At 33.0% G+C, this 25,038-nt stretch overlaps 4 protein-coding genes across 4 annotated transcripts; 3 read left to right on the top strand and 1 right to left on the bottom strand.

Moving 5' to 3' along the window:
• Window positions 1–5,728: 5,728 nt before the first annotated feature.
• On the top strand, window positions 5,729–16,154 carry HELRODRAFT_187943 (hypothetical protein; the record flags this gene model as incomplete). The annotated part of the gene is made up of 20 exons (XM_009011121.1): window positions 5,729–5,906; window positions 6,599–6,701; window positions 6,766–6,831; window positions 6,983–7,085; window positions 7,768–7,879; window positions 8,689–8,770; window positions 9,164–9,237; window positions 9,479–9,552; window positions 10,385–10,443; window positions 10,586–10,706; window positions 10,899–11,022; window positions 12,570–12,755; window positions 13,785–13,893; window positions 14,318–14,501; window positions 14,699–14,816; window positions 14,964–15,031; window positions 15,227–15,345; window positions 15,520–15,624; window positions 15,705–15,798; window positions 15,963–16,154. 20 exons carry the CDS (start codon window positions 5,729–5,731, stop codon window positions 16,152–16,154), a joined length of 2,271 nt encoding a protein of 756 aa, XP_009009369.1.
• A 300-nt stretch (window positions 16,155–16,454) lies between these two features.
• HELRODRAFT_159224 (hypothetical protein) lies at window positions 16,455–18,405 on the top strand (the record flags this gene model as incomplete). The annotated part of the gene is made up of 4 exons (XM_009011120.1): window positions 16,455–16,507; window positions 16,927–16,980; window positions 17,232–17,299; window positions 17,435–18,405. 4 exons carry the CDS (start codon window positions 16,455–16,457, stop codon window positions 18,403–18,405), a joined length of 1,146 nt encoding a protein of 381 aa, XP_009009368.1.
• Window positions 18,406–19,415: 1,010 nt separating this feature from the next.
• Window positions 19,416–20,334, top strand: HELRODRAFT_63352 (hypothetical protein; the record flags this gene model as incomplete). Its single annotated transcript, XM_009011119.1, has 3 exons — window positions 19,416–19,499; window positions 19,644–19,732; window positions 20,217–20,334. The coding sequence occupies 3 exons, from the start codon at window positions 19,416–19,418 to the stop codon at window positions 20,332–20,334; spliced, it is 291 nt and encodes a 96-aa protein (XP_009009367.1).
• A 1,685-nt stretch (window positions 20,335–22,019) lies between these two features.
• On the bottom strand, window positions 22,020–22,289 carry HELRODRAFT_147546 (hypothetical protein; the record flags this gene model as incomplete). Its single annotated transcript, XM_009011118.1, has 1 exon — window positions 22,020–22,289. A coding segment is annotated over one exon (270 nt), but the record flags the coding sequence as incomplete, so codon positions are not given.
• Window positions 22,290–25,038: the final 2,749 nt, after the last annotated feature.

Here is a 25,038-nt window from a genome sequence, read left to right as displayed (position 1 = left end):
TTGTTTACAATACAAAGAACATGCTATTAAATATAACTAAATTAAACCGTAGTATACCATATGTATATCAACATATGCAACATATATATGCAACATATATATGCAACAGGTGTCCCTCAATATATGATACCTACATGTCTCAAATATCCTTACAACATGTATCAACATTTGCGGCGTATATCAATCCATGCAACGCATCTCAACAATGCGGAACTCCGATGCTGCTTCCTGCAACTCGGATTTGAAGAGACGTGATCAGAAGAATAATTAAATCTTAAAGTGAGTGCTCCGTGATCATTTACATAACACATATTGTTAACCTGCGTGTTATATCGCCTCAGATGTTTGTGTGTTATTTTCAGTTGGTTTTGGTGCTCGTTGCAGTGTGTGTTGTTGTTGTTTATTTTATCTTCTCCAGTGTTACCTAGTATGATTTATGCTGTTTTACTGGTTATACTCAGAGTTAGATGTTCTGTTGTTTCAGTTGGGTGTTTCTTGGTAGGTTGCTTTTAAACCTACCTCTGTTGACTTGCGCATTTTTCTTTATGCAAAATTTGCTTTCTTCGATGTAGATCGCGTTGCAGTCAAAATTATAGCAAAACTAATAAGCAGTATGTCTTGTACTTGACCAGCACATCAATGAACTTTAAAAACTTGCAATAATTTTATTCCGTATTCTTCTGCCAATTTTTTCACAAAAAAATGAATAAGGGTGAGTGTGCGTCAGAAAAATTGAGACACGTTTGAAAATAAATCATGTTTTGAAGTTTATAAAATTTTCATAAAGTGACGTATATAAATTTCTACCTTTACAAATACTATCAAGACAATTTATAAAAGTCGGAAAATAACAGGTATTAAAAATAGGTTGTTTAAAAAACAGAATAAGCTGTTGCATGAAAACAAAAAGAGCGTACTGAAGTTAATTTATTGCTAGAACGACTCAAAGTTTTTATTAAAGGCTCCAAGCAGCATCGGAATTCAGCAGAATGTTTACTAGAGAAAACAACAAATTACAAAACAAATAGGATTAAAAATGGTGACGACGATGTTTGAAATGAAGACATCTACAGAAAAGATAAGAAGAAAGGATAATCAAATTTCTCGTTTGGCTTGCATAATGACCGGTTGACTGGCTGGCTGGCTGGTTGGCTGGACGGCTGATTGATTGACTGAGTGACTGGTTGGCTGACTGATTGGCTAGTTGGCTGATTGGCTAGTTGGCTGACTGATTGAGTGACAGACTGGATAGTGGTTAGCTGACCGGCCAAACAGCTGATTGACTAATTGGTTGATTAATTTATTGGCTGACTGACTTGGTTCTATTTATTTTTACGGTGGCATGTATTGACTTTAACTAATAATGATCCTTAAAAAACATCAACAAAACAGTTTTGTTGTCAAGAAAGCGCAAAAATAAAGCTGATTAGGACAAAATACTGATGCATTTCATGGTTATGATGTATATGAATGGCTTTGATGGATACCAATGAAAAGAATGAGAAAAACGACAATGGTTATATTTTCACCAACTTTTCATCACATTCGTGACTAAAATTGCTATACGTGACGACGAAGGTGATGATGACGTAAAAATGAGATGATAACGAGGAAATCGAGAAAGAGACGATGTGAATGATTAGAAAGAAACAAAATGAAGGAAAAGATGATGATGATATAACGATAATGATGACCACAATGACGATGATGATAAACGTTTTCAACCTATAGCATCTTCCCAAGCGTAATATAATTTTTAGGACATTTTAATAAAATAAGAAAAAAACTGAAAGTCACGTGCTCATACATTAATCCAGAAAGATATCCATCGATAGGGTACCAATAAATGCGCAACAGCAAAACACTCCGGAACATGTACGTTGTTGTGTGGGTGCGTGTGTGGTTTATGCGTCTGCTTATATATAATGTATATGACTTATGTGTTCTCTCATTTTTTTCTCACTTTTTCTCCATCTTCCTCCCTATCACTTCTTGTTTTCTCTCTCTCTCTTTCTACATATAAATATATATATATATATATTATATATTTATGTATATGTATGTATATCAATTAAATCAAGGTTGATGTGAAAACAAAATGACTTTTATTTCCAGTAAGCATTTAGTTTCATGAAGGTTGTCCGATCGATCATACGCACGTTAAACTTGCAGTTGCTGATTTAAATTCAGAAATTAAAAGGAATGCTTTAAATAGGACGTTCGTGCGTGTGGTGGAATGGAGCATTGTGCGTGTTCCGTGTTGTCTTGTTTGAACTCGTTCTGCGCTTAATTTTTTTCAATGATTTAAATGCATATATTTTTCTGACACGTGTCATAAAATATGTATAAATATGTTAAAAATAATATCTACTGGATAACACAACGTTGGAAGCAACAAAATGTAAATATATAGATGTATGGGAAAATTTAATTTTATTGCGAGTGTTTGATCGTTGATTAGATTAATAAAATTGAGTCCTTCGAACCGAAAGCCATCAAATGAAAACTTTGTTCATGTATGTGCAGTGCTGTCTTGTGTATGCTGCTGTACTAAGTACCTACACGATTGAAACTTAAATGCGTGCTATCAAGTTTGAAGATGTGTCTCACGCCTGTGTTTATATTTGGAAAGAGGAGGAACATTTAATGATATCCGGTAGTGCTGGGGTGGTGGCAGGCACTTTTATAATGAGAAGCGTCTGACAAAGAAAGAGTTTCATCTGCATTGATTTTGATATAGTAGCACACGCCTACATGTAGCGTGGTTATATCGATATAGGCGTTGATCAAATCAATCAGCATGTCAGATGAAGGCATAGCGTTGTCATGCTAGAATACATGGCAGCGTTCTATATTTGTTGAGCCATCAATTGAAATTCTCAAATCTATTTATTATCTTTCCATTTCATTTCCTATGAAAGAGGCGATAAATACTTATTGGCTAAACCTTTTTAAATATATATACATTTACTTTATATATAATATTATATATATATATATATATATATATATATTATATATAATAAAATTTCATAAAAATATTTTATTTTGTATTTGTTCCTGAATGAATGGTGTGTTTACTGAATTGTGTTTATCGTACAACACTTTAAAGTGAAAATGATTTGGTACAATACCGTGTTGACTGTTGAAATGAAGAATAAAACATTGTGAATACTTTTAAAATAAATAAAATTTTAAAACTGCATAAATTATATTCATTTGCTTAATCGGGCGAAATTGGAGATCGGTCATGAGTGTTACATGCCCATGCCTCAAAATAAAATAAGACAACATGAAATTAGTAAATGACCCAAAAAGGTACAGAAAAACAAGCTTTTAGTAAAAATCTGAGTTTGAACAGATTGATTTCATTCGTGTCAAAAGAATCAAGCGGAAATGTGCGAAAAAAGGAACATCGAATCACCAGCAGTTTCTTTACGTTGAATTTCAAATAGGCTAAAAAACTAAACAAAGCATAACAAATAATTGAAAAAACGTTCTATTTAATTAAATAGCAACTAACATAAATTTATAAAATACAGAAAAATATTGAATATAAAAGGAACGCAGACGTCAGGGCAAGTGATGAGATCAAATATCAGGCACCAGTTCTATAATATCAATGTAACAGCCACATCAGAATTTCAAACCACCATTATCGTTTTAAGAATGTTGCTACGGTTGTTAAAACCGCAAACCGACTATTTTGACATTTTTGTTATCAAAACCTTAAACCGAGATGTTTTTTTATTATAACAAAACAAATACTTTTCAGAATATAATTTTAAACTCACAATATAATGAAGGCAGATGAGGACGGCATATGAATAGGATCAACACGATACCAGAAAATGCATGCTGCTTGTTAAGAATTCGGTAAAGATGGCCAGAAGCATCATTCTACTCACCTCCAAATAAAGCGAACATGCGGCGGCACGAACAGGCATCGGACCATATATTTGATCCATGTCATTGACTCAGCTTACATTCAATTCTGGTCGCAGTAGATCTTCAAAAAAAATTATTTGAGAGCATTGCTGCTCTGTGTTTCCAATACCACTCATATATTTTTTCTCTTACTGAAATCAAAATAAACAAAGATACACAAAACTTTAAAACAGTTTATTTCTGTTATAATTTCTGAAATCAACTGATTTAAACTTTTGTATAAAATAGTTTGTGAGGTTTTTGTTAAGTATATATAATAATACTAACCAACAGAACAAAAAAAACACGTCATCAGTATATTCTATGCATTTTAAAACGTGTCAATTATGAATAAATTCTTGCAGAAAAACGAGTCAAAACTTCGTATAAAGGAAACAAACGAGTGGAATCATTAGTAAATTGCAAGTGCAGGAGATAAAAAAAAATTTTGTTTAGCAATGCCATCGATCAATCATAGAGACTTTTAATTAGCACACGCTCACAATCTTCGCATCCATTAAGCGATGACAGCTAAAATTGTTCCAAAATTTAACTGCGTTTTCATTATTTTTGAGCGAATGTGTACGTCATTTTTTTAAATTTTATATATTCAAGTTTAAAATGTTACTTTGAGAGTTTTAATTTTTCTAACAATTGTGATTGTGCTTTAAATTTTTAGTTTAATTTCAATGAAAATGTTAATAATAAAAACTGAAACAACAAATGTAATTTTTTCATTTGGTCATTTCACCATAATTTGATTTAGGCAAATTTTTATGTGTCATGTCTCTGACCATACAACAACAAAATTATTATTCTATCCAATCCATATTTGATATCATCTTTATAATGACTCAACCTTTTTGTTCTTTGTCAAAATTTATCTAATCTCGACTTTCGTATTGCAATATAGTAATAGTATACATTTATATATATATATATATATATATATATATATGTTGAAAGGAGACCATATTTGATTAATTGGTTGGTTGGCTGGCTGGCTGGCCTGGCTGGCTGGCTGGCCTGGCTGGCTGGCTGACTGACTGACTGACTGACTGACTGCCTGACTGACTGACTGACTGACTGACTGACTGACTGACTGACTGACTGACTGACTGACTGACTGACTGACTGACTGACTGACTGACTGACTGACTGACTGACTGACTGACTGCCTGACTGACTGACTGACTGACTGACTGACTGACTGACTGACTGACTGACTGACTGACTGACTGACTGACTGACTGACTGACTGACTGACTGACTGACTGACTGACTGACTGACTGACTGACTGACTGACTGACTGACTGACTGACTGACTGACTGACTGACTGACTGACTGACTGACTGACTGACTGACTGACTGACTGACTGACTGACTGACTGACTGACTGACTGACTGACTGACTGACTGACTGACTGACTGACTGACTGACTGACTGACTGACTGTCCTATTTCATATAAAATTTTAATTTATGTTCATGGCAAATTCACTTTTAAGGACTTTCTTCTCTATGTATCTAAAAAAAACATAAACAAATAACAAATGTGCGGTTGCCGCGGACTTGCGTGTTGTCTATGATGACTTTTACGTACTTGCACCATTTCATTTTTTAATCCAGTTTTCTGCATGTTTAAATTAGATTAGGACGATGTTTACAGTCATACTTAATTAGCAGAAAGTTCACAGTTAAATTATTAAATTATGAGAAAGTTTACTTTTTTAAATTTTAAAAATTAACTTTTAAGTTAGAATAAACTATAAAGTAAAATATTTATAAAATAATAAAGTTATGGACATGGAGCTTAATGATGAAGACGATGTTGATTTGTTTTATCTGCAAGACATCCACAATGATGATGAACTGAAAGATTTTATTAAGTCCAGCTTGACGAAATTAATGCTAGAAAACCAATTGACTGATATTTATTCATCCAGCATCATCGGAGAAGAACTGAGGAAACTCAGAGGTTTTTTTATTATTAAATATTTTGTACTTTTCAGACCATAATAATAAAATGTTTTCATATTTTCAATTTTTGGTATGGTCTTTAATAAGGCAAAACTTATAAAACTAAAATTCCATCCTGTCCACGGTTGCCGTCGTAAGCTATGTAAGATTAAGCTAACAATGACTAACAACAACTTTACAGCCTAACCCCCTAACCAGCTAATTAATCCTGGCCTAAATTAAAAAAAAATTGTTGTGAATTGTGATTGTTGTAAATTTGTAAAAATCATATGTAATATTTGAGTAATAAAAGAGTCATCATCATCATCATTTTTGTGTTGAGACTGTATCTATTTTTTATCAATTGATATTTTCAAGCCTGTCATGCACTCATCTCAAGATTGATTCATGGTTTAGTTAGTTTATTCAAACAATATTAATGATGTAATACATGCTATTGTTATTTGTAACTGGTAATAATTACATATATCTTTAGTTAGTTATATATGTTAATCATGGATATATGATTTAGAAACCTTGAGCATCAATTTTTTTTAACAATTGTGTGTTTAATTGAACTTTCTTAAATTCATTGTTTTATATAAAATTTTATTCTTTGAAAAAATGACCGAATATTTTTCTAATAAATGATGTGAATTATCTTTGATTCTATTTTTAATATTGATAAGTTTATTATTTTCCCGTTTACAGAAGATGCAAAACAAATTTCTGAAACATTTTCTGATTGCCAAGAGCTCATAAGACCAGGAAGGGATCTAAAAAATAGGCTAGTATTTAATTGTTCAGTTTTCAAGTTAAGTTAAATTTTTGAGCATATTTCAACATTTTTCAATTTCATTGTTTTAAAAACGCAACAGGCCAGGGTGCAGTGATGATGAGGATGTGATGTTGATTGGTGACAACCTCCACAATATGGCCAGCGGGTAGGTTCACTTTTGTCATAAATGTCATTATTAATATTGAGCATTTCAGTTACTAGACTTGTGTGTCTTTTTAAATGTGTTGACAATTTTTTGTTGTTATTTCTGTAATTTAGTTTGAAATATTCTTCAATTTTTATCTAATCATTTAAAGGGAGTTGGTGAAATTTAGTAAAGTGTTTGCTCACAAAGTGACAGACTGTTGGAAGGAGGGAATACTTTTTGACATCGTCAACCCCAACAGTTCACTGCCTCAGGTCTGCCTTCTCTATTGCCTGCTATGCATGCATGCAATGTTCACTTATTTTTATGACATTGTCTGCTTTTCTGATGCTTTTTTTAATATTTAAACCTTATATCTGAAATTTATGTTGAATGATAAATATTGAGGAACTAGAAGTGAAAAAATTTTCCAACGTTTGCATGTAAGTAAGTTCAAGCGCATCTGAGGTACAGACCACTGATGAGGACAGTGGCTGTAGTTATTTGCTTGAATTTTTCTCATATTTCATCCATACCAGCAATGAATAAAACTTACGTTTTAGTAGGTGCAAGGATGGTCTCAGCATAATTGTGTTTGAGATTAACTTGCAATGAAATTGTAGGTTGAAGTTGGTATAAATAAATGTTCCAAATGATAGTAAAATTGCACAAGAATTTCATGAGAAGTTCTACATGGCTTCCGAAGTGGTTAACAAAAAAAAAAAAAAATTAAATATAGAATAGATAGAAATATATATATTTTACAGAGTTTTTTAAACGTAATTTCCATCTGATTTTTTGGTTATGTACATTGAAAAAGTTCGCACATTTGAGTAACGTAAATCATTAACACCACCATCACATTAAACCAATTCTTTGCAACTATTCACAAAGTTTATAAAAAATTATTTTTGTAAAATATATTTTCATTGACTACCATCTACTTGCACCAACCAGAGGGTATACTTAGTTCGTTTTGGAGATATCAAAATGCATTCGTTCACATCCAAAAATATTGCATTCGGGGAAGTCCCTCAGCACCTGATGGCAGTTGGAACCCGAGTCATAGGTTCGTAAACATTTGCTAGTAAAATAATTATTTTTTTAATTACTATTAATTAATTGATTAATTAATGTAATTAATTGTTTATGTTTAACTGGTCAGGTGCAACTATTTATAAAGGCAATATAGTTTATCCATCCACGTTTCGTTTGTTCACACTCATGTGTTCCTTCATTATTATTCTATTTTTTTTTTTTTATTTGTAAACACCACATCTATTAAGAAACAAATAATCCAATGCTTTCTGGTTAGCCCAGAGATTATTTGATTAACTACCGCAGATTTGACATAGCTAGATTAGTAAAATGTTTCACAAAATATTTTATTGGAAATGGTCGAAAAAAATTTTAGTTGCAAATCTATAGCAGCTCTCATATATCTCCAAAAAATTTTACCAAGTAGAATCTTTTAAATATCAAGCATTAAGAAAATTATTACTTTTAAAATGTTTCTTTGAATAAAAGTTACAAGTAGATATTATATTTGTTGAATTTATTCATCAGAAAAAATAATTAAATAAATAAATAAATGGTTGTAGCAAAAATGTTGTTGGGATGCGCAAATGAAAGACATTAGTGCTGGTTTTCACAGAAATTTTTTAGCTTCTTTGTATTTTTAGTGATTTCTTTGATATCAATAAGTCTGACTATGTAAAGTTGATTATGTCACTGAGTTGATGATCACATGATGATAGCTTGATTTGTTCTGCTGATGTTTATGAGGATGATGATAAAAAAGCTGTAAATGATTAACTGTTGTTACATTATCATTAATCGTAGCAATGTTTCAAGTTTCAACAACTTTTACTTCTGCAGCTTTGTACAGAGACATATCAGTAGTGAATTTCTGGTATGCTGGCGTAGTGGCCGAAGGTCCGTCCAGAACAAACTTTTTTAGGTAAGTTGTCGAGTGTTCGGTTGTTTCTTTAGACTGCTTGTAGATTTTTTGCTTTTTGTTAAGGTATTGTTAGTTTTTTCATTTTATGTTTTGTATTGTATGAAAACAAGTTAAGTCGATGAAATTTTACTTGTGTTGTATAGTCCATTTGCTTGTTCTTTGTATAATTCATTAACAATTGGTGTATTTTATACATTGTTGTTTGTACTGTGCAACTAATGTGTATCGAATATTAACATCTCTGGAAAGTTATCAATAGCTATTGTTTTTAAAATTCAGACCAAATTGTATACTGTGTGTTTGTTGTCTTACTGTGTAGAACTACATCAATGAATATTTTGGACTTTAGCTTGTCCACTTTTAAGACTAGTGAATTAACCTGCCCTCATGTAGATATTTAGTATTTTTTGATGATGGATACGCTCAGTATTGTGCCGTTTGTGACATCAGACAAGTCTATGATCAAAGTAAATTTCTATCTCATTTTGTGTTGCTATGGTCGAAGAATGTATATCATTTGAAGATATTCAATATAATTTTAACTTTTTTGATTTTTTCTTAATACTTTAATGTAAGAAAAATTGATTGTTAACATCTAAATGATCTGTTCTGACACAATAATTTGCGTTATACGTTTTTATTTATGTTTCTATAATATACATACTCACGTGTTGTTTGTATTTATATTCCTGTTGTGCTCGTTGACAGGCAAGTTTGTTTGGGAGGATGTGCGGACTAGTAATTCACAGTTTATCAAAGAGTACCTGCAGGTCTTTCCTAATGTACGTTGGTTGCTTTGTTGTATTTTTTGACTTTTTGGACACGTTTCATTTTGCTTTCGTATTTTGTATGGAAATGAGATCATTGTGATTTGTTCAATAATGGGCTCAGATGATGAATAGCAGTTTTTAATAGAAGGTCATGTCCTGCATGTAACGTTCTGCAGCGAAATTTTATGGAAACACATTTTTAGAAGCGATTCCAAAACAGCATAGCACATGTTTTTAAGGCAAAGTTTGGAAAAATAGTAGCAATGTATTTCTATTTAAAATAACGATATGCCCTGAGAAATAGGATTAAAATATAATTGGAGTGAAGAAATGTTTGATGGATCCTTTGATGTCTATACATGTGCAGAAGGGTCATGTTATATATCAATCTAATTTGAAGATGGGTTAATGTTGAAATCGTTTTCAAAGTTTATTGTTAGCTGTCATAAAAGTGATGATAAGCTGGGAAATCGAAAGCGAAAGGAAGTTTATCAACGTAACTTGGAATACTTTTTATAAAGCTTGTTGCAAGTGGAGTAAGATTCCCTTTCATGCAAGTGAAGTTCCTAATGCTTTGAATGGAAGTCCTAATAAGGCTTTATAGAAATCGCCTGTAAAATGAAACTTGTAATGCGATAATATTTACAAAGTCCTTACAACTACGTTACTCTGCATACATACCCAACACACTTTGTTCGTAAACGCAAGATCTGATCTACACCTGATAATTTTTTTTAGTTTGGACAGATATGATTCGAACCAGGTCACCTCGCAATAACAACGAAAAAAGACATGACACCACTACCGTCGAAGCTAACTCAAATAATTATAATTAAAATTGCAGAGACCAATGGTTCACTTGAAGCAAGGTCATATAATAAAAGCTGAACAAAATGGAGTTTGGTCAGTTCTCATTTGTTCTAATATTCAATTTTATCAATTTCATTTTTTTAGGAATCGATCATTAATTTTTAACAATTCAGATGTCTCATATTTATAAACAAAACTTTCAATATTTTTTTACTAACAACTGAACGATTCTCAGGATGACCTCTTCAGTGCTGGAGGTGGATGCCAGCCTGGTCAAGTTGCTCTTTGTGGAGAGCAAGCAGGCAGAATGGATATACAGGGGCTCAAGGAGACTAGAACCTCTCTACAGAGAGTTGGTCAGTTACATTTTAACAAACGCGTTACGTCAACTAAGTTTGCGTTATTAATAATTCCTTTAAATGGTTTGTTATCAGTTTCAATTACAAAATCGTAATAATTTTAACTCATCTTGATCTCTCCGTTATATGTTGAGCCAGTTGATAAGTTTTGTCCTGTCTAACAGTTCAATTGTTTTGCTCTTTTTGAAGGCCAAGGCAGAAGCCTCACAGAAGATCGGTCGCGGTCCTCGCTTCAGCACCATGCAGAAGATGAACAAGAAAGGTGCCTACGTTGTCTACACTGTCCTAGACGATGACGATCCCACTAGCAAAGGTGATTGTTATCCTTTTAATTATCAGAGCATATTTTTCACTGTTAATGATTTACTCTCACTCTGCTTATCCATATGTTGCTATTCTAGTGCTGCTGAGTAGTTTCGTTGACTTGAGTAATGTTCCTGTTTGCTGCTGTGTATTTATGTTTGTTCTTAATTTTTTATAATTTGATTTAAAATTTGTTAGAACTTATGACTTTAGTCTTAAATTTTATTTTATCAACAAAGTTTGGGGAAATTATTCTTTTACTTTTGTTTATCACACTCTGTTGACCACTTAGAGAACTTGAAATAAAATCCTGAATTTGGAAACCATGTGAAGTTTTTACATTGAAATCTTCCTCATTAAAAATTGTTGACGCCTAGGTTTGCATATAGGAGTACAACACATAATGTGCAAATGAAATGAACAACGCCTTCTTCGTATAAGTACATGATGGTCGAGATTTGTTGCATTTGATTCAGGTCACTACTGGTGTGGGGCATGGCACTAGTTGAACTATCTTGCTGGCCAACCTACTTGGTTGGCTGAAATAGTGCAACTAAATACCGTAGTTGTTATTTTAGCAACATCTTTTATTTATATAATATAAGTCAGTTTTTGATGGGACAAATGAATATCCAAAAGAAGAATAAAAATTTTTTTTGAGTATGTACGTACATGTTGCTATTTCCCTTTCACGTTGAACAACGTTAAGTTGTTATGTGCCAAAAGTTTTCTTGTGCATGCTAGCTAAACGATGTTGACGCTCGATACAATGAACGATCTCAACTGTTCTTGATATTTTACTATTTAAGCAATTAAATTAGAGACTAGACTTAAAAAAATTGAAACCGCCCAACCCATATCTGGCCGTTCTGACGTCATTTGTTACAAAGTAAAAGTGACATAAACAAATATACTTATGCTAAATACAAACAGCAGTATCGATCGTTGACTTTGCACGTTGATTAAACAGTGAATATTAGTTTAACGTATTTCATTTTGTTTTGTTTTATTATTGAAATGTTTTTTGAAAAAGCTTGGCTTGTTGATACAAATGCAATAAAATGTTACGAGTTCGCAAAAATGTCAGTTTATTTAGCTATACAGTATGCACACACAGACACACATATTATTATTATTATAAGAAAACTTTTATAGCGACTTTTATAGAACTACCCAAAGGCGCTATCCGACATAACCAACAGAAAAATTTTGTCCATTTAAGTGATCATACAAAAACAAATATTTCTAAAGTAAACATAAAATAAAGCTACCATTAACCAAGAATCAATAAATAAGGTCTCATAACACAATTCAAACACACTCACAAAGAGTACGCACACCCACAACCGATATACACACACGCACCCAAAACCTCCAACAATTGAAAATACTGATACAATTACAGCAATATAACATATATATATATATATATATATATATATATATATATATATATATTAACATATATATATATATATAGTTTTAATTATTCACGAATAATACTGGCCTTAATTGAATTGAGTGAAAAATAAAATCCAATTTTTTTTAAACTTGCAGGTATTGAGATGATAGATTTGGATCCAAATGTTGATGAATGGGAGAAATCCAAAGAGTCACTGCAGCCACAGGAAAGCGACAAGCACGTCTTGAGGCAAAGATCAGTAGAAACAACTTCCATACTAGATGACAGCAGCTTGACGAACAAAATTTCCACCGTAGTCCAGCCGAGTTATCGAATGACAGGTCTGTCAAATTATTTTTATTACACAAAATTAAACCAGTTAAGTACCGTTTTAAGTAATAGTTTTCCGATAGTATTAGTTATGTATAAATGCAGTAAACGGCAACATAGAGTGTAGAGTGGGTTCTGAAAACTCTAGTTAGAATTTTGGGTAAAGCAAAGGCTTATTTTGATACAAAATTTTTATTCTGAATTGACTTGTTAAAAAAAAAAAAATACAAGACTTAAATAAAAAAGTACTTAGCTAAAACGGTCATTTGCAATAACCTGAAATAAATCAGTTCAAATTTTCATAATCCTATGAACAAGCTTTCTAGATTTAATTTAATTTTTGACTTTATTGTTATCCTTTATTTGAATGCGTAGAGACAATAAAAATGTCGTGGTTTAGTTTGCTGGACACGGGCCTAGGATGTTAACGTGTCAAATTTTCCATTTTTGATCTGCTGACCTCCTTATAACAATTTTTTAGACCGTTTTGGCATTTTGCGAACACTTGACCCCTTGTTGCTACAAAGAATTAACTACCATGCAATCAACCGAAGAAAAGGTATTCGTTAACTTGGTATTTGTTAATTAATTTAAGTCTACATTTTTCAACCATTATGTGTCTTTTTAATTTTAATGCTTGATGCTTATGAACGAACTTTCACAAATAGTTTCATTGTGAATCAAGAAATTTTTGTTGCCTTTCATCGTTTTCGATTTTTAAAAGTTTTCCAAACTTAGAAATTCAGCGAGGCTTTGTATAATTACTCTCAAACAAGTCAGACTTTTAAGATATTCCTCCTCCTTTTTTTTAAATCACTCATTATTTGGTCTTGTTGGTTTTGTTTTCAAAATAATTTTCAGAAATTTTTGAAATTTATGGTAATTTTTGAAATTTTTTCTTTATTTAACTGAAGCATCATTGTTTTCATTGCCATATATTAGCGTGATTAATTAATTAATTAATTAATTTGTTTTTATTTTTTCATTTATTTATATATTATATCTTGTATGATTACGACGAATTTTCTGATTGGCTTCAGATTCCTGCATTCGCTGCAGACCCGCCTGCATAATTGAAGGGGGTGACGATCCAAAGAACCACAGAGGGGTCAACCCTTACCTCATTCCTCTGCTTTGCGGATGGGACAGGTTGGTTTATTTTGAATCAATTCGATTCAACCGCTCACGAGAACGTTTTATTTTTCATCTATCAACAACTTTCAGTATGTGATGCAGTACTTGCTGTTACGTGTTTACCATTTGATTAAGATGTTATTGGCTTGAAACATTTTTTTCCTTGAAGATAACTTTAATTTTATTCAGTTGAGTCATTCAAATCAATTTTCTGAGTATATCGTATTTAGTTGTAGAATTAGACATTTTTTATATAAAATGCTTGAAAGCTTATTTTTTAACACATGAACATCACATCATTGTTAACATTCAGCATATACTTCCGTAAAAAACATGCTATGTCTAAAAAGCCACACTCACATGTTTTTTTAGGTTTAAATATGGTAGAATATTTTGTAGCTTTGACGAGTCGCTACCATCTTATCAAACGTTAAACTAGGCAAGTATCGAAGCCGGGGAACTTTAAGAAGAAAATGGTGACGTACAGGTCGCACTGTGGGAGGTTGTTTCGCTCTATCGATGAAGTTGATGGCGGTCTGACGCAGATGGATTCTCTGCTGACCATTGACTTGTTTTCATTCGATGTGAAGCTCTCGACTGATGTGGAGTTTGATGTTGTCAAGGTTGTTGGGTCATATTTTAATGATACATGTCTACATGTTTGTTTAATTATTATGCAGCTTTATACTACTTAAACCTTTGTGCCACGTAAGCTGCTCTATCCACACCACACGACGTACATGGCATATTTTGTATGCCCGCGCAAGCACCGAATCATACGTGCGTACATGAAAATCATTCCTTCATCACTTGATTGCAGAACAACTGTACAGTGGAGGACTTTTCTCAAGGAAAAGAGCCAGTTGCAGTTAGTTGTGTTAACTCACTCGATGAACAGCGCCCTGATCAAATTGAGTACTCCACTGAAAGAATACCAGGTTCAACCTGTGAAACTATTTTCATGATGTCAAACTTAGATTGGATAGCTTGCTTTCTTCATTTTGCATTTATTCAGTAGAATTTTTTGTTATTTTCCTATTAAAAAGTATGTTTAGTTGTTGATTTAGTACCTTTTAATTTTTTAGGTCGTGGAGTGAACCTAAACACAGATCCATCGTTCCTTGTTGGATGTGACTGTACAGATAACTGCAGGGTGAGTTGTGTGTGAGGTTGTGAGAAGAGTCTGGGAGAGCCTTTGGTGATGTATAATAATTTTCATTATTGAGAAAAAAATAAGGTTTTGCAATTGTGCTTAAATTTGATTGTTTGTAGAGTTATAACCTCGCAACGATGTTCTTCATCATAGCACCAATCTATTAGCTCCAAACTATGGTCAATAACATTTCAGGATCGTTCCAAGTGTAAGTGCATCCAGCTGACAGTTGAAGCAACCGGTTGTCTCCCTGGTAACAAAAACAACAAGGCAGGCTACTCGCACAGGAGGCTCAAACAACCAATCATCACTGCGTTAGTTCGTACTAGTTTGGTCTTATATTTTCGTATGAATATGCCGTGCTAATGTAGATTGTTATTTTTTGTACATTTTATAGACTTCTTATTAGAATATGAACCCATGTGGCGCATTTAGCATTTAGCCGTGTTCAAATAGAATTATAATTTCGTTAAACTTCTAACTTTCAGCATATACGAATGCAATTCGAGGTGTTCATGCGACAGTAGATGCCGCAACAGAGTCATTCAAAATGGTCTCAGTCTTCGATTGCAAATTTTCAAAACTGAAAAAAAGTTGGTGATAGATTCTCATCTAACCCTGTATACGAATTATTTATGTTCATAATAACGTGCGTTAACTTGGCCAATTGCAGGGGTTGGGGTTTGAGGTGCTTGGATGACATTCCAGCAGGCCGATTCATATGTGTGTATTCAGGTCAGGTGCTCACTGAGGATTCTGCCAATGAGGTTAGTTAACTGCATCTTGCTCATCAAAAATAAATTAAAAAAATCAACGATATCACCACCATAATTTTTTTGCATAATTATTGCAAGTCTGTTAATATGTTTCAGCAAAAATCTGTGCAAAAATTCATTGTAACATACTTTTTAGTAACTTTTTATAACTCCAGGATGGCAAGCTGTACGGCGATGAGTACCTGGCAGACCTGGATCACATTGACGTCGTTGAAAGAGAGAAAGAGGGATATGAAAGTGACGTAATAAAAGATGACGATGACGAGGAAGAAGAGGAGGAGTGTGATACTGATTTGATGAAAAACTCAAACGTGTCAGTATTTAGTTTTTTTATCAGTGTGGTCTAATTTTATAGAATTCTTTACTTACTGTGATTCAAGTTCAATGTATCTCATGACATATTGCTATTTAAGTTCATTTTTCATTTTATTTTCATAAAATTTTGAAACAGAATTTAATTACAGTAACACAAAACCGGCCATTGAATGACAAAAACATATCCATCTTGCGCTTACGTGATTACAAACTTATTTAATTATTTTACAGATGGAACAAAAAGGAAGTTGCTAGGAGGAAGTTAGTTTTATTTTTGTCCTAATATTAATATTATATAAAGAAGTAACTTTTATTTTCTAATTGTTGTTAACATGAAAAAAATTGTGCTAAGAATATGCAAGGTGTATCTTGGTGTCTTCCCCAGGTATGTTTTATCAGAGTAAAACTTGGCCAGTCTGAGTGGAGAATTTGAAAATTCTCTAAAGAACATAAGAAAAAGGTTTGAAAAATTGTAGTGTAACAATTAAAAAAGATTAGAGCAAGTTTAATTTGATGTTGAATAAAAAGACATGAAAGCTGCTGCGGAAATGGTGAACCTGAAACTGTCGCTCAGATTTCAAACGAACCTAAATATGCTGTTAAATGTTGACGATGATTGTTGCCATTTTTTTTATAATTCTATCTTAGGCTTTTCATGAAAATCTTCTGAGTATGCATAAAATTTAGTTGGCATTGACTCCTCGCACTTGTTTCATGACCCTTCATTGACATATGTTTCGTTTATTTCTTTCAATTTAATTAATCATTTAAATGAAACTCTTATGAATATGATCGAATTTACAGAAGTTCCGGTAAAAATACGGAAAAGAATGGACTGAATGCTAAGAAGAAGAAGAGGTTTGTTACTTTTCGAGCCAGTTATATTGAAGATTTCTTTATAATTCTCCCAACATCATTTTTATTGATTAGATATTTACCATGGCTTTTAAAATCAATCTGTTGACTAGGATTAGTTGTTTTAAAATGCAGAAATATCTCAGACAGCCTCCATTATTCCATAACAACGTATCAAAATTACGTACAATACACACAGTTACACAACCGAAGCAGTCCTTACTGTATATTTAAATTGTTCTCAATGCAAATAGGAAAAAGAAGGACAATGTTGATGATGAAAAGTTTCGAGTATGGCTCGCCAGAAAGTCTAAAATGAATGGTAGATATACTCTGTGCAATAAATTTTTAAAGCATTCACTATTTATTCAAGATAACTCGTTTCAGTTCAATAAAATAGACATTATCAACTTTTTAAACATCTTTTCTTTATCTTTCACTAATTATTTATTTAAAGCTTTTCAGAATTCAAAGCACAATGTTAAACGAGCAGATCACAAAAAGAAAATTGAATTCGCAACTGAGACCAATGATTTGGAAGCTAACGACGTTGATACCGATGCAAAAAAAATTCAATCAAAAGTGGATGATGAAAAATCAGATGACGACAACAACAATAATAATAATATAAATGTTGGTGACGTAAAACCGGATGCATGTGATAAAGGAAACTATCCAGTTGTTGATAATTCTATTAAATCAGATGTCGTTGACATGCTACCAGCATCCACGAGCGGAAATCTCGCGGCGAACGTCACCCAAGATCTGGCCACAGACATGCAAGCAAAGCAAACAACAGACAGTGGATCAACTGACAGCATGGTAGAAGTCGTCGTTAAAAATGATATGGAGGATGGGGAGGAGGATTTACAGGATGATGACTTTGAAGTTGAGATTAGTGACTTGGACTCGTCTGACTACGAAGAGGAACAGTCTGAAAGCACCTTATTGAACGAATCAGAAGATACAAAATGCTTAACCAACAGTGACTCCAATAATAATAATAATAACAACAACAATAATAATAATAATAATAATGATGACACCAAAGACTTAACACTATCGAACAACTTCAGTCAGTCTGACCTCGAAAACAGTATTAACAACGATAACAACAGTAACATCAACAATGATGTACATCTATCAAAGACAGCCAGTAGTGAAAGTAGTGATGGAAACAAAGACAGCAATGCCGTCATGGATGTGAATGATCGGAAAAATAATATTAACGACGTCGACATGAATACGGCTGCATGCGACAGCGCTAGTTGCAGCAGTAGCAGTAACCACATCGACCCTGAGAGCGACAACGTAAGTGACACTAGCAATGATAACAAGATTCACAAACATGACAACGTGAAGAATTCAAAGGCCTTAAAACGAGTTTTTTCTAGCTCAACCATCTCAATTAAATCAAGTAAAATATAATCTGACCTGTTTTTTTAAGTTATTGAAAAATTAAATGATATTATAAATGGCGGTGTTCATTGTATTAAATTCAAGTGCATGAGATCATACTCCTTTTGATATTATGACTATGTTTCGATCTTTAACGGGGTTGGTTTGCTGTAAACAGAAAATTTGTAACGTTGAAAACATGAAAATTAACTGAAATTTTGATCGGCATTTTTTATTTAAACTAACAAATTTTTTAAAATTCTTTACAAACTTTAATTAAAATTTTTTTGTTATGTTGAATGCACAGTGAGAAGTTCAACCGACCTATCCCAAGATGACTTTTTGGATGCTGAATCTCTGTACGACGATGAATTTGATGGTAATTGTTTGTTGGCTGACTGGTGGTTTAGGTTGGCGTAAATGGTCCTCATCAATGTAGTTAAATCAACTGCATGATTTTGGTGCATCATTATATACATATATAAATTAACATTTTAAATACAACATTGGAGTAATGTGATAAGAATACAGGGTTGGTTGTAATTATATAGTATCTAATGAGGTGATATATTTTTTAGAATAATGCGGCTAAGTTTGGTGATTGCAATCAAATTGGCCTATATATTATATAAATACTGACTGACACGTGATGCAGCTGAAGAACGAAGAGTTACCCGAATTTTGAGGTCTAGAACGATTGCGATGAGAGATAACCAATTAAGCCACCAGACCACCACCTTTCCATCCGACAAGCTGGTTAAACAACCAAAATTGAACGTTGAAGATGTCGCCAGTGCCGGTTTATTTCATAAAACTTCGTTTACTATCATTTCCACTATCTGCCATTATTTGCCATCATTGAATCATGTTAATGTAATTTCATCTAAATGATAACTGAATTATTTTTTAAACATATTCCCCTTCATGTTTTGTGCTAATGCAATGATATATTTGTTCCTGATATGGTTGTTGGCCCAGCTATAAATAGCCATATAATATTTTACGCAACATAACATTCATTGACAGTTGTGCCGGTGAGAATGAAAACGAGACAGCTGTACGGAGAGGACATGGTCTACATACTTGACGCCAAATCAGTCGGAAACCTGGGCCGATACTTCAACGTTCGTTCAATTTTTTAGTTCAGTCATGTTAGGCCTAAGAATTTATCTTGTTCCTATTTTTTTTTGTCATTTGAGTTGCAATTAAATATTTATACATTAAAGCTGTTGCTGTCTAATAATAGAGATGAACATTTTGAATTACAGCACAGTTGCAGTCCGAATATTTTTGTACAGAATGTATTCTACGATACTCACGACCTCAGATTTCCTTGGGTGGCATTTTTTGCTTTCAAGTGTGTTGAATTTTATTTTATTTCAACTGAGCTCCTGTTGTTTTTTAGTTGGTTTTCTTCGTTTATTTGTATTAATATTTTCTTTTATTGAGCTGCCTTGACAAATCCACAGCTGCTGATGACGTATGACTTCTATCTTAGATGTATAGCTTTACCGTCGCAAATGCTATTACACATCCTACGAAACTTGCACTCAAGACTCTATCTTCCCATTTCTCCGCCAGTCGGCATCTACATTGGGGTAACAGCGCTAGGACGTGCCATTCTTACCAAATTGCCAAACAAACGAAACAGCAGGTCTCAAAACATTCCAGTTTGAAAGTTCAATAAACATCCCATCTCAAAATAAATGGTCCCTCAATTAACTTGTTATATAGAGTTGAACTGTTGAGCAACATATAGCAAGGCAGGGATTAAGTTTAATGCTTCTTTTATTAGTAATGATTAGAAAGTTCTATTTAGAGATTTATGCCAATGTTGCCAGGTTAATAAAGGCGGGCACGGAGTTAACATGGAATTACAACTACGAAGTTGGAAGCGTGCCAGGAAAGAAGCTGCCCTGTTATTGTGGATCTACCGAATGTAACGGCCGATTACTCTAATGCATGCTTCATATTTTCTTTTGATTTTTGCCTATGATATGTCAATCTTTTCAAACTGTCATGGACCATATCATCGCTAGTGTTTAAAAATTTTGTATAATTCTTGTAAAAAAACATTCAGTGTTGAATGATTTCATAGTTTATTTTTTGACTTAATTAATTTTATCTTAAATTCAACGAAATATATACTTCGGTCTGTAGAATTTGTTGTCGCCCGGTGAGTCAACTAAATTTAATTAACAGCCAAATGTAAACAGACTCTACCCATATTTCCACTGGCTAGTTTCTTTAAAAAATTTCAAATTTTGATAAATGATGTGCAATGTTTCTAATGATTTATTTCACATTTGAAAAGGAAAAAATTAAAATTGGTCAGAAAAAGTCAAAATCCAAATTATGTCATGTCACATTTAACTAACGACGTTGTTAACAATATTCAAGTATATCCGTAGAAATATATGCTTAGTTGCTTAAAATAAAGTTACATTTCATCAAATCTAGCCATAAAATTATATTACTTTATGAAAATAATTGCTGTACATTAAATATCATAAATCACAATGGTCATTATTGAAGTTGCATCGTATCCTTGCTTATAACATTATTTATAAGTTTTACTACCTAAGTCTACGTTTCATTCCAATGTCGCAAATACTTCTCTCAGCAAACGTAAACATAGAAATGAATCGTATAATCTACTAACTTTTAAAATTAAAAAATACAAGTGATAATTATAAACAAACGAATTAATAATCTACTACTCACTCGACCACGAAACAGTTGACTGACTACCTTCATGATAAATTAATTTATTTCCGTTATTTATATATTTTATTGGTTTCATTCTGTAACCTCAAGGCAATAGATATTGGTAGTGTGCGTGCAAATTGTTTTAATGTTATGTCATGTCGGAATAAGTACTAGGAATTATTTACATACAATTAAGAAATGAGGAATGATAAGTAGAAAAGAAAAAAAAGAAATAATTGTGTTCATATGGTTGGCGTGGGAACAAATATCACCGGTGAATCCCAACGTTGTTATTTTGTATTTTAAATATATTCCAGTCTGACTGGAGCAACTGCTTGCAGCTATGTGGAAAATTTTCGGCTGGTTAAATAACCTCTTGCTCGAACATACGACAACTGGTTTTTCGTGTATAGAGTTGTTTTTTAAGATGCAGTTGTCCCAAGAATTGTGTACTCCAAGATCCATCACCAATTCTTTAATGTGGCGCGTACTAATGGCACTTTCCTTTTGCCAACAGGTATAATCTTCCTTGAGATTTTCTACGTGCTCTGCCTCATAAAAAATATGTTTATTGTTGTTGCACTTGGCTTGAATGGGAAGATAAATTCATATTCCAAACCTCCGCCGCTGCTAAACGACGTGTTTGTGATGAAACCGTACCATGTGCTGGAAGTGTTAACTTCCCCTGAAACCGTACAAGTGCTTTCGGGTACATTTTCTTCATAATTTTGTAGATAAATTTTGGTGAGAGGTTTTGCAACTGGATAAACTTTTGAATGAAATAAATGAAAATTTTTGACAAACTTCTCCGGATGACAAGTGCCAATCTGACCGTAGACAACAAATCTATATTGCATATCAATCCCGTACATCTTTTCGCAGTTTGAAACAGCTATATGCCATGTTTCTGGACTGTCTTTGTAGTCGTTCGTGACGAAACTCTTGCCTCCTTCACATATGTACTTTGAAACACCTTTCTGTTCAACTTGCTGACATCCCGACCAAGTAAACGTTGGGGTTAACCTTAAAATTTGCTCCTCTTCAGTTTTTATGATGTTTTGTTTGTTCCAACAACTTGATCGAGGATTCACAATTTTTAATTGTTCCTGAGTGTAAAATAAAATGTTGACACAGCATAGTTCGACTGGGTAGATGACTTCAAATGTTAATCGACCGGTGTGTATGAAAGTTATGTTCGCCAGAAATCCGTGCCATCGTTCTTTTGTTTTCAAGTGAGCTTCGTAGACGCATGCAGACCCTTTCGAATTATTTTCCACTAATCCAACATTGCAAAAAATCAAAACCGGCAAATAAATTAAATTTAGTTTGTAATTTATGCTGCTGCTCCATTTATCACCATTTTTGAGCATTATGAATCAACTGATGGCGAAAAGAATCGTTAGTGGTTAACAAAAATCAATACATCATCAAGTGTAAATAAACTTTACATTAGTGCCTCAATGCAAACGAAATTCGAGATAATAAGTGGAAGTGAGAGTAGGTTAAAGCGTAAATATGTCTAAAAGTTATTTGATATTAAGACTATTAATTATTAGAGTTATAAAATTATTTATGATTTAAAGTGTAATACTGAAAATAAATTGTAAATATAGCCAAATAAAACATCTTTTTAACAGTCAGTATAATTTTTCGATAATTTTCCGATAATTAATCAATAAATAAATAAAAAATTTCAGTTGAAAATTACAAAAACTATTCTTTTTAACTTTGACCTATCCATTACAGAGCAAATAATCGTCAACAAACATTTTCTTCTACCGTTTGAAGAAAGCTCGTATACAAACTAGAAATAGTTTTTTCCGCGGGAGAATTTTCTCTAGCACGCACAGCGCCTGCAACTTACATGCATGCATCTCATGTATGCTTTGCGTGCACATGACGGAAGCGTAGTAAGCAGCGATAAACAGGAAAGGGATTTTTCTCGTATGATATCTTAGGTATGCATTGCACTTTATATCGTTTCGAGAACGTACACAACGGAACGCACGTACATTAATTAACGACTAATGATATAGCAATCGCATACAAAAGCACAATTTACCGTTGAGTATTTTGACGTTGTTATAAGCGTGCACGCGAATGTATCGATCATTTCTTGAAGCTTGCTGCAACCCTTGCTGCATTCGTTGTACAGTTAACTCCCCCACTTTCTTCCTTGAAATGTGCAGTTGAAAACAAAAATAGAACTTACAAAGTACAAATACAGGCGCATGAGCATACACTCGAACACATGCCCACACACTTCCACGTACACAACGTACGCACACACTCACACACATCGATTCACACAACGATTATATAATAGCAGAGAACTTTCAAGTGTTTGAAAAATTTGAAAACTTATCATAGTATTCAGTCTGCTGATGATTGTATGCTTGGATGTGTTTTCATTTGTTAAGCATGTGACACGTGCAAAAAATGCTAGGCAGGAATAAATCATCACTAACAACTGCAACAGCATGATACGCCACGACGTATCCATCTTCATATATTTATTCAATACTAACTGGCAATAGCCTTAAAACAGATTTTAACAATTTTGCAGTATTTCTACTTTTGATTAAATTATAAAATCCATTTGATCACTGGTGACTAACTTATTGTCGGTGCATATAAATTAAGCACATTACGTGTAGATGGTGTGTCTGCACGCTAAACAAATGCGAGATTCATATTAAATTAACCAATCCCGCTTTGACGGTTTCGCTTGTTTGCATGGTTTTCAAATTTCGTTGTTTCTTTCCTCAAACTCTTTCACAAACATATATAAAATCTTCCTACCACATCAAAAAACCAATATTGGAATTGAATATAATTGCACTTTTAATTATTTTCTCAATGAATTTATTAAATAACACGATGAATAAATATATCTATGTTAATCCAAGTATTTACTTGGTGCTGCTCATAAAATTTATTAAACTTTATCCACCCGTAAGTGATTACTTTTATCGACATAAGGTAAAAATTAAGTTTGCAGTTAATTCATTGAAGACAACTGCTATAAAACACGTGGCAAATATATTTCACAATTTTGTCAAGTGAGTTTTTTTTGCCATGAAATTAACTGAGTCAATCAATCAATCGATTAAAAAATTTCTAAACTGCTGTTTAGCGATATTTAACAGTGTTCTGATTCAATGAATTTTACAACAAGAATGAGTCTTGAGATTCGTTCTGAACTTCGTGATTAATGAAAAAGTACTTAGAAAAAAGGAAGTGTTGTCTCTCAGTGTTTGATTACTGGCTGACGTGCACAAAACTACATTTGATGTTTCATCATATGCTTTTCTTGGTGTCGCTGAAACATTTTTGGAATTTTTAGAAGGTCTTCCATCACTGACCCACTTTCTACATTGCTTAACTCAGTGTCCAGGTTTATGGCAATAGTTGCAGTTACCAACTGGTTTTGTCCTTTTAGTGAAATCTCTTGATTTGTTGAAACTTGGCTTTTCAACATTTACAACTAAGGCGTTCTGCCTTGATGATTTACCGATTGTGTCGAAAGTCTTTATCTCTCTTTCGAAAGCACAGAGATGAGTGATTAAATCATCTATCGACTGCTTTTCTTCACCTAGCATTAGCCAACTTGATTTGAAGTTTTGAAAACTATTTGGGAGAATCTGCATCGCTTTGCATACTAATAGCAGCTCTGGTAGTTTATTTTCTCCCGATGCCAGAAGCCCACTGTTTAATTCGTTCCATAAAGTCTTCAATCTTGCAATTTGGCCGGATACATCTACATCCGCTATCCAATTGAAATTGAAAAATTGCTACAAACTTGGAACAGTTGGTCCTTAGTTGACACTTCAAAATTTCTTTTTAATTCCTCCCAAACTTCAAACGCTGTGTTCTTGTCCATTATCTTTTGGTATGTATCTTCTGTGACTGCATTCGCAATTACTGATTTGGCATAACTGTTTGCCTTTCTAA

The sequence above is a fragment of the Helobdella robusta genome, assembly GCF_000326865.2.
Source record: "Helobdella robusta unplaced genomic scaffold HELROscaffold_1, whole genome shotgun sequence".
Lineage (NCBI taxonomy): Eukaryota > Metazoa > Annelida > Clitellata > Rhynchobdellida > Glossiphoniidae > Helobdella > Helobdella robusta.
The sequence above is the reverse complement of the archived record's forward strand: the minus strand, read 5'-3'. Positions and strand labels throughout refer to the sequence as shown.